The sequence below is a fragment of the Anneissia japonica genome, unplaced genomic scaffold, assembly GCF_011630105.1.
Source record: "Anneissia japonica isolate Jap-2015-1 unplaced genomic scaffold, ASM1163010v1 scaffold287593_len981703_cov172, whole genome shotgun sequence".
In the NCBI taxonomy this organism is placed as follows: domain Eukaryota; kingdom Metazoa; phylum Echinodermata; class Crinoidea; order Comatulida; family Comatulidae; genus Anneissia; species Anneissia japonica.
Window position 1 is genome coordinate 492,666 of NW_022726550.1, and position 10,878 is coordinate 503,543.

At 32.5% G+C, this 10,878-nt stretch overlaps 1 protein-coding gene across 1 annotated transcript in view; it reads left to right on the top strand.

The window, feature by feature from the left end:
* The first annotated feature begins 1,724 nt into the window (after positions 1–1,724).
* Positions 1,725–10,878, top strand: part of LOC117113269 (regulator of MON1-CCZ1 complex-like) — a 15,812-nt gene continuing 6,658 nt past the window's right edge. The window contains exons 1-13 of the mRNA XM_033256567.1: positions 1,725–1,924; positions 4,013–4,089; positions 4,400–4,484; positions 4,787–4,846; positions 5,355–5,441; positions 5,733–5,804; positions 6,221–6,289; positions 6,741–6,847; positions 7,531–7,620; positions 8,742–8,811; positions 9,112–9,147; positions 9,347–9,512; positions 9,938–10,050. Of these exons, the coding sequence (XP_033112458.1) occupies positions 1,754–1,924; positions 4,013–4,089; positions 4,400–4,484; positions 4,787–4,846; positions 5,355–5,441; positions 5,733–5,804; positions 6,221–6,289; positions 6,741–6,847; positions 7,531–7,620; positions 8,742–8,811; positions 9,112–9,147; positions 9,347–9,512; positions 9,938–10,050 (1,203 nt within the window). The 5' untranslated portion in view covers positions 1,725–1,753. The remainder of the gene's footprint in view (positions 1,925–4,012; positions 4,090–4,399; positions 4,485–4,786; positions 4,847–5,354; positions 5,442–5,732; positions 5,805–6,220; positions 6,290–6,740; positions 6,848–7,530; positions 7,621–8,741; positions 8,812–9,111; positions 9,148–9,346; positions 9,513–9,937; positions 10,051–10,878) is intronic.

Below are 10,878 nucleotides of genomic sequence, written 5' to 3' on the forward strand. Positions count from 1 at the left end.
TTCCCGGATTCACAACCACTAAATATTCTTTTTTATTTGCCTTTCAGCGAAAATTTTCAGTTCCGCTCGAGACATCATGCTGCTAGAAGCATCTTTGGAAATGCGCAGTGTCCATCAGGCTTTTTTGTGAGTAAATAAATATCGTCATCGTCAGACGACAATTAGATTCTCCCCATTGTTATTTTTACATCACATTTATTTTATGCTTGTAATACATATATGCGTATTGATGGTGACAAAATGACATGATGATGATTATGATGATAATTTTCTTCTGACAGATTTATGTGTCGATGAAAACATCTAGTATTTCGAGAGACACGCTTCAAGTTCTCGTAGTGTTGTACTTGATTGCATAGGCCGCCATTTTTGATATCATTTTAATTATCCTAACATCATCATCATGTGCAGATCCCTCCACACTTACAGTACGTAGTACTCCGCTTCATTTGTTCATGTATATAATATTCTACAGTATAACCCTTATCAAGGGGACAACTTTGAGTCTAAACAATGTTCCTCCATATAGTGGTGTCTCACTGTATATAGCATTATGTAGTCGATAATTCCTTGTCACACTAATCACCTTCATTAATTTCTCTCTTATGCACTGGACCTCTCATACTTCCTTCACTTCTACCCCCTCATCAAACAAACATTTATTTACACATGCTCATGATGTGGGTGTGACTAAATAAATATAATTAAGCATACTATCTGCTTTACTAATAAATTTTATTTGCATCAACATTACCACAATTTAATATATAGCCAAGACAATAACATTTACATTTACCACAAGAAATTATTTTATCACTTGTCATTGCGGTTGTTATACTTCTAAAATTATAATTATTTGTGTCTTTTTTATGTTGTAACTTTGAATGCTTTGTAGTATTTGCATAGGCGTAGATCCCGGGCGGGGGGATGGGGGATATATCCCCCGAATATTTGACAAGGGGGGGGGGGATGGTCCATTGTATCATCCCCCCCCAATATTTTGACTATGTATGGGATAAAATGGAGCTTTACACAAAAGACTGTCACAGAAATAATTTGCACTGTCTTATGCCCATACAAAGATGAAGATTAGCATAATGTATTAATGTTGATAACAAAATTATAAAATGTGCAATTTATAGAGGAAATTGGCCTACCGTAACAAGAAATGCGCGCAAAGAATTTGAGAATTTTAGGCACTTTCAGAGAGGATGCATTTGTCAAGGGGTGGGGAAAGATTTTCCAAATATGGATATTTTCCCCTTGTCCCCCGGTGTTTTCAATTCTAATTTCGTTGGAATTGATCAAAACTCCCCAAAATGTACAATTTTTAGAGGAAATTGGGCCATGTTAACAAGAAATGCGCGCGAAATTTGAGGTTTTAGGCACTTTCAAGGGATGAAAGGGCATTTTTAAAGGGGTGGGGAAAATTTTTCAAAGATAGATATTTTCCCCTTGTCCCCCAGTGGTTACGCCATCGAGCAGCATAGATCAAAGGAGTTATGACAGTTTTTGAAGTGGAGAAGGGGTTGCAGGGTGTTGTGAGTCTGGTCATTATGATATCTTCCTTTTTATTCTTGTCTTTATTTTTCTCTTCCGTTTTCTTTCCTTTTCTTTTCCTCTTCTTTCTCTTTCCCTCTTTAATTAGTATTTATTGAAAAGTGTTACTCGTCAATAACGATATAGGCAGCTAGCAGAAGGGAACCAGAGTTGTATAAATGGTGGCGCTATATATTTATTGACAAAATATTAAATGAAAATTTGGCCTTTTGGGATAGGCCTAGAGGATAGGCCTTTAGTTGTTATTGTATTTTTAATAATGGCAGAAGAGGAAAATTTTTACATTCAGCTGTCACCAAAACCAACACGGTTTGAACCTGTCACCAAAGTCTCCAACGTGTTTTTCGATGAAGCTAAGCGCCAGGTGGGTAAATTTTGCTAGGCTATCAGCCTAGCTAGGCCGCCTAGGCCCTAGTAGAGGCCTAGCCTTTCCTGACGTTACGTTTACGATGGCAGGCTCGTTCTCTCTGACACTGAGAGTAGTTATTCCTCCTAGCTCCAGGGAGCAGGCCTAGGCCACATAATGCCAATGCACCACTTTTTTTTCAGACAGGTAAAAATCTTGTGATGATTTCATAACTAGGCCTAGCCTACGCTAGGCTACATCCTAGGCCTAACACTAGTAAAAGAAGGCCTCTGCGGCCTCCTGTCTGGCCGTAGGCCTACATCGTTCCTTGAGTCTTCAAAATAGGTAGAATATTCCTATTAATCATTCAGTTTGTTTAGTTTATTAGGGTTCATTGATTCAAGGAATTCCTTAATTGTTCATACTTAATATTGAATTTGAAGTAAATTTCTTCAGGTTCTAATTAACCTGTTTTAAGAAAGTAGTTTTCAATTACAATTAAATTTTCATTGCGGTGCGTGATATCTTCGCGGTGACAAAAAATTAGGGGTTTTTTTTGCACACGAATCTAAAAAAATCAAGCCAAGCTTCCACTATTGAAAAATTATTGGACTGTGGGAGATAGGCAAATAACATTGGGAGTTGCAGTGATGATGTCACAAGTGACTTATAATATGTAATATTATGATTATGTAATATTATGATTATGTGGGTGGCATATATCTATCATTATCTCATCCCAAGTTTTAGTCCAAGAAGCCTAGGTTGCTTACCTTAGTGCCGATGCTTACCTTAGTGATATAAGGAGGATTTTGAGTTATTACTCGTGGAGTCTGCCTCCTCTCAATGTTTACATGTGACGGTCATAGGAAACTTTGAAATGATTTAGTGTTTTGCAAGTGTGTATGTGTGCAGGTAGGTTGTTCCAAGGTCTTATCACTCGGGAATCAAAAAAGGAGTCCCGAAAAACAGTATTCTTTCTAGAGGTGAGAATATATTCGAAATTACCACGCTTTATAATCCGACCAACATAGACTTTGAATGCATGCATAACTGATAACTCCTTGATTTACCCCACTTTGGGTAGACTTGGTCGCTGTTAATTCCACCAATCGCAAACACCGTTCCTTCGACCAGAATTCTGATCAAGAGAATGAGTTCGTGATTATTAGTGTCAAATTTGTCAAATATACTTTGCAGGCCCATTTAAACAGTGAAGTGCTAATTTACAGTACGGTATATTCGGTTTTTTAGTGCATGTGTTGTCATGAAAATATATAGACAAAAGACTGAGTAGTATATCAACTCTCTTATAAGCAAAGGCATAAGCAAGTTGGCCTGGGCCTACGTAATGAGGATTCATGCCTTCCTTGATATAAATATAAAAGATAAATGACATGATTCTTATTACTGAGTGGAACCCTTACGCTGCGCCTATTTATCGATGACAGTATACTACACTCTTGCCTAGCTAATCATGTGATAAGCCAAGTACTTTCGCAAGTCACACCGCTCACCTCACACCATCACACACTGTGGGCGATTCTGGCTCTTCATTCTGTGATGGTGATGTAATGCCATTAGAAAAAAATACGGTACCGTATCTCTAGCCACGGCGTATTATAAAATGTAATTTATGCCTGTTTTTAATGCTGCTATGTCAGCAGACATACCTTCATACTCCTCCATGAAATCAGGTAAAAGCAGCAATTACCAAAATGGCAATAAACCAAAACGGCACTTTTCTAACAAAAAGTAACACACTGATGTGTTTTCTTATAAAAGAATGACAATTAGAATTATAACTAAAATGCAATAGTTTAAAAAATAATAGTAATAGAAATTGAGCTTTTTTCTTCCAAATGGTAATTGTCAGGTTGCACCTATTCAAAAACAACTATCAGGCTTAATTTAATATAATTAAAATAAACGTTACATTGATCTGAATTGAATAAACTTGTCAAGTTATGTTTATAACCATCATATACAGGTAGATTAACCTGGACTATTATATACTGTACCTTTTAAAATAAAATACCAGTATGAAATTGTAATATTGAAATACAAAAAGGATTCATTTTTTGGTTTTGGTTTTCATTCTTGTAGGTATTTGCTGTACGTTCTGGAGGAGCAACAGGTGTAGTGGTCAAGGGTCCAGATGAAAAAACCAGCACAAGTTTTAGGTATAATATTATGTAATCTTCCAACATGAAGAATCTTTTATATTTATCTTTTGGTGACATGCATGTGACATGCATTGTTACATTTTGTATTGAGCTGGCTGTACTCAGGACAGGAATATTCTGTATTATAATTTCTTGTTTTTGTTATATTTACTTACGTTTTTATGTTGATATTGTTAATGTTAATTATAAATTTAAGCATTATTTAAATACATTTTTGTAAGCTGTACATAATTTTTAATATTCTAATACATTTTGCTTTTTATTCCATTTTCTTGCATTTTGATTTTCATTTCTTTTTTCTCAACAGGATGGAAGACAAAGGAACAGTGCTATCAATCAAGTTTTCTCCAGATATGAATATTCTGGCAGTTCAAAGATCACACAGAACTGTGGTAAGTATGGTGACAATAACACATCCATAGCAAATAAATAAAAATGTTTTATGATTTTTAAATTAAATTCAGGCACCTATGCCAAACTCAAAACTTACAACCACTAAAATATATTTAATAAATATGTTGTCTATAAACTTTTAAAATTAAATGTTAATATTTATATTGCTTACTTTGTATACTACTTTCAGTTGAGCATTATAAGCATATATACGTGGCAAAAATTATTATTCTTGATTTAAATGTCTCATTATGTACACTATAAGTTTTTGTTTTTTCCTTTGTAATCCAACTCTACGCAGGAATTTATAAATTTTGTTGATTCCAAAGTTGATAATGTGGAGTATTCTCAAAGTTGTAAGGTAAGGTTTACTTTTTAGCATGTTTATTAGGGTGTAGTTAAATAACACTCCTTCCCAAATCCCAGGCTTGTTATTAATTGGGATCTGATGGATGGATTATTTTGAATCTCCCTGTCTTTTCTAGGTGATTTGGGTCTAGTTTCCAATCTGTCTGCTTTTCTAGGTGGTTGAGATGGGAACCATCCTTATATTCCCTAGTTTACTAGGTGATTGGGATCTTGTGGAACCTTTCCTGAATATTGGAAGTCAATATAAATATGTGAAATTAAGAAAAATCCAAATTGGCAAGTTTATTATATTTAATTTTGATTTGAATTAGTAGAAAATATATCAAAAAACCAGCTAAAAACAAAATGAAACAAGACACTTGTCCTTAATTGCAGAGATATGCAGGCATAAAATTGAAGACCAAGAAAAATAGTAAAATATAAAGCAGGAATGAAAGAGCAATGCTATCCAACTTTCAAAAGAAATATAACTACTTAAATTTTATCTTTATTACTTTTAGGGAAAGAATACTCGTATTATTGGGTACAACTGGACGAATGATAATGAGATTGTGTTCATCACAGACCATGGAATCGAACTCTACCAGGCAATTATTCTCATACTTCATATTTTGTTAATTAGTGAGAATGTTTTAATTACTTGGACATTATCCATAGTATTTTGTACTGAACTACTGTAGTTCCCCAATATCAATACCCATAAATAAATGCTTCCCTGCCCTCTAATTAAGACACAAGTTGAGAGTCAAAACAATTGAACCAGTATTTGCCAATGGTTTAACTCACAGTAGATATCACCAGTTTAGCTACCTGAGTTGGTCATGTACTTCCTTGCTCTTTCACTAAATTTTTTTTGTTATATTGGGTTTCTTTTGTAGGTTTATCCGGAGAAGAAAAGTCTCAAGTCCCTGAAAAGTTTCAGTTTGTCTGTAAATTGGTTTGTGTATTTGGTAAGTAATAATTTATCAAATGTAATTGAATATAGAATGGTAAATTAAATTGTAAATAAAATTTCAATTGTATACAAATAAAGCCAACAAAATATGTATCAATATAGGAAATAATAATAATACTGTAATAATACTGTAATAATAATAATAATAATGATGATGATGATGATGACGATGATTTTACACTGTGCATAACAATAATCTGCTACACATTAGATCCATAAATTGTATTATTTGTTATCACTATGATATTTAACTAATCAAATTGTTGATAATTTGATTAGTTTAATACGTGATAGTGGTAACAATTAATTATGTCATACTTAATTTATAACCAGATTATTATTACGGCATATGATTCCTGAGTTTAATGCAGTTCTATTTGGCTAATAATATGTATTTATATACTGTTACAGTCTGAAAGTAGTTTGCTCCTTTTGTCATCTGCACCCCTTGGCAACATCTTCAACCCATTTCTCTTTAAGGTATGTTTAAAATACAATATTAATCAAAATGTGCTAAAATTAATATAGAAATGAATTTATAAAATGTACTAATACAGTATAAAATGAATAGAATTTTGTAAATTTTTGAAAAGTATATTTAAAATGTTAATTACTTTTATTTTAACAATAAAGCTCTTTAATATACAAATGATTGGCAGAAATTATAAATTATTTATATAGTTGTTGTGTATTTATATATAATATGTTGTATAATTATTATTTGGGGTGTAAAGAATCATATCTCCTTTTGACTTTTGGCCGAAGTGCCACTGAAAAATAGTTCGACTTACATTAAATTGGACTAAAGCAAAGTTGAATTTTTTTCGATATATCACAATATCAACTTGACTTAGAGAGTTAGGCCTTACGGAGACCGGCGAGTTTGACTGTAATCACTTAAATACGGTACATGTTATTTTTCATTCTACAGCAAGGTGTAAATATTGTCAAGTTGCCTAAATTTGAAGTGGATCTTCCTGTCATACCGAAGCCTCCTAAACTTTCCTTGTTAGAAAGAGATGTCTCCATTGGGAATATGTAAGGCAATATTTTAGTCACTTTATTTCCCATACATCCTGCAAATGCAATGTGGAGTGGATTTGTTGCTTAGTGGGTGTTTGGCAGCCTTACAGTATAATCCCAGGGCCCAGGGTTTACATATTGTCAAAACATCAGGAACATCTACACTTCCTTAATTCTAGTTTCCATAAATTGTTTTTACTGTAATCATTACACTGTTTAGCTGATCCTAATGCATTCATAAAGGCTCTACGATTTAACCGAACAATCAAATTTTCCGAAAGCCATTGCTAATGTTAGTGTGTAGCATATGAAAACAAAGCTTAAGCCTCATATTATGAGACTTGGTTTACCTAGAGCATGTGTTAGGTTTGTCTATTTAAAACGTGTCTTGTTCAGCCTTCAGTGGAAAGCAGCATTTTTTGACGGAGAAAATATCAGAAAACATAGATCTGGTTTGATGAACATATACTAAAATCCAAACTGTTTTAAAATTCAAACAAGTTTTTTATTCAAAAAACATTCTTGATATGTTGTTTTTGGATTCTATTTACTTGGATTCATTTGACATTCAAGTATTTGTTGTACTTAATGTTGTTTTCCAATTGTATTACTGAGTTCATGTGACATTTAAGATTCTGTAATACCATTGTACTAAGATGTTTGTTGATTCTGTTACATGTGTCCATTTAACATTTAAGCTATGGTATTTTGTACATCATTGTGCTGAGACATCAGCCGAGAGGACCAAGCAACAAAGGGGCAGAGGTTGTACTGTATCAGCTTCAAAAGTAAGTTCTGGGGCTGGATTTATCAAACTAGAAATCAGCTTAAATTGGTCTTGATTCAGTTTTTTTTTGCTCAAGTAAGATTTATCAATATTGTTTTAGCTTTAAAAATTGCTTAAAATGAAAAAGTTGATGCGCCATCTACGATAATTTTTAAGCTAAGATTTTGCTAAGATGGTTTTGATAAATCAGCTTGCTAGGGACATCTGAACTTTTTTGACTTAAGCAAATGTCTTAACTTTTTTGACTTAAGATATTTGCTATGCTGAGATTGGTAAATTTCTAGGTCTACAATAATTATAATACTGTACTGTATGTATGGTTTCTTTGTCACAAGTTATTTATAATAAAGTTAAATAATTAATTGATTTTTAATTTTTAGATTTTTATGTCATTTTATTTCTATCTGCTCAGGCGAGACTTTTTTATACCTTGTTTCACGAATTTATTTTTTTAAAGATCGTCAGAGGAGGGCGGAAAAAAGATTAGCAAATGGTTTTGCCAAACATCCAAAATTGAGAAGAAAAAAAAATAAAATATTTTTGTTGAATGTAAACAGTGTAGTAATGGGATGGTTAAAAGCTTTAAATTTATATAATTAGGAAGAAGTATACATATCTTTGGAGATTTCAAGGCAGCAGAGGGTGAAGAAAAACTTTTATTTTTTTTCTGAAATTTTTATTTTAAAATACAGTATTTTATTTTTGAGATTTCAAGGCAGCAGTTGGCGTAATACAGATAAAGAAAAACTTTAATTTCTTTTTCGTAAATTTTCATTTTTTTATGGCAGCGTGTGCGTTAATTGGCCAAAAATATAATTTCATTTTTATTCAAAATCATCCATATTAACGAGCGGTGGGTTTGCAAAACAAGTTATAAAAAAATTCTTGCCTTATATAAAAAAAATAATAGTAAAAATTCTAACATTAAACAATATAGAAAATATTATTATTTATAAAGCTAAAAAAATAAATATTTATAATGTAATCACTATCATTTATCACATTCTATGGTTTCCTATACATTTGTTTCTTCTTCTCTACTTTTCACATATATAATAGGTCTTTCCATTTTAATTCGCCTCTGTGGTTGCTATGACAATATAACAATGTTTTTTACAATAGGGAATCACCAGCCAAGAAGACAGATGTCCTTAGACTTGATATGAGTGGAAGATTTGCTGTTAATGTTGTTGTAAGTTTTTTCATTAAATTTATACATCATTTTTATAATGTTTGTTTCATGGATGTTTGTCTTTGATTGTTTAAAATGATTACATTTAATATTTCAAATGATCAAATCTTAATAGTGATTGTAAAGATTTTACAAGCTTTCTCTTTATTTGATATCTTCTCTAATAAAGACTGTTATTATTGAAAATTATATTTTTTTAAATTCACTTTTTGTTTAATTATTAATAGTATTTTCTAGAACCTTACAAAGGAATATTCTAATCACATAATTTTTTTGTTGTTTTTTTGCATTTTGTTTCAGGATAACCTAATTGTTGTGCACCATCAGGCATCCAAGGTAATTCTATTCATTTTTGCATATTTTTTTTTATAAATATTATTTCTATTTTTTACAGACATCATTTTTATTCGTTTAAATTAAATTTTTAACTATTTATACTATAAACACATTTCTTTGTTATTTTTATAGAGTTGATTATTCATCAAAATTAATATATTTTATCAAATAATTATTTACTCTTTTCTGTTATTCGTAGACGTCATTAATCTTTGATATCAAGCTACCGACACAAGAGAATGACAACTACGTAAACTACCACTACCCAGTACTGGCCCCCCTTCCCATTAAACCCTTCACACTACGTGTTGCTGGGGTTCCAACCGCTGCACTTCCTGATGCTACCCAAGTGAACTGTGAACTTTGTATCCTTATAATGTACCCCAGCATCTTTATTATGTGAGATGTTTTGAGGTGTCTGTCCTTTTCATAGCACACAGAATCAGTTGGTCTTGTCAGTCCAAAGACAATGTAATATTAGTTCTGTGCATGATTATGCATGCACAATTTCAAGTAGAAGATGGAGCAAAGACCGTATGTTTTTGACATTTAGAATACACCTTCCATTTTGTGACTTGTTCTTAAGTAAAACAAAATAACATTATTTTTTAGATGAGTTTTAAGGTATTGGTACATCATTATCTAAATTTAAACAGTGAATGCAGAATGCATGGACAACACTAAAGAAACCTTAAAAATCAGTTGTGATATTTATCTTGCAAGTCTCTCATTCATTACCTTAGTTCACACTACCAAATATTTCTAGTATTGTTACTTAGCCGCCTTACAGATTCTCCAAACTGGGTTGTGTTTCAGCCGAATATTATCATTGATGCAAAGCTAGGATGTCTGTGGCATGTGTGTCTCAAACTGGAACCATTAGTCACGATGATCCCAGACAAGGTCAGTGGACAGCATGTAGTTTAGTTTGGCAAATGATATGGCTAAGATGGCCACTACGCCTGGTGAAGCCTGCATTTCAATCAATCAGTCAGTCAATCAATTGTCAGTCTTTTTTAAAGCACCAATGTCCACGGCAGAAACAATGTTCAGTGGCGTTATGACATTGGCATTTCTGCATGTGTTATCAGTATATTTCTATAGCTTGGTTTCCATACATTTGCTGCACTGTTACTACAGTGTTTTCAGCGCAATCGATGTACTGCGTAGCGTTACCCGACGCAATCGACCAATCAGCATCACCGAAAGCTGTTGGTGATAGCGTGTAAAGATTGTATGGAAACCAAGCTTTCTAAAAAATGTGCTACTTTATTTGTCTTATAGGCAAGAATAAGACTTGGATGAGTATACATATTCATTTTCTACTGTTTGCATTACATCATTGGCGTTTCACTATGGAACACATTTCATTGGTGATTTACATAAACATTAGGGCCAGCTGGACCTTGCATCTAGTGAATTCACTTACTTAGGTCATTTGAAATGTAGTCATTAGATTAGAATTATTACGAATCAAAGAATTAAGAATATTCTTACACCCTCCCACTATATATATTTATTTTAAAGTTATGTACAGCATTGATTAATATGTATTAATATAAGAAAGTATAATACATACTCCAAGTATTGAAATACACGCCATCGTGTTGGGATTCAATATTTCGACATTAATTATGTCATCATCAGGAATGAAAATTCGACATTAATTATGTCATCATCAGGAATGAAAAATTTTTTCATTCCTGATGATGACATAATTAATGTCGAAAT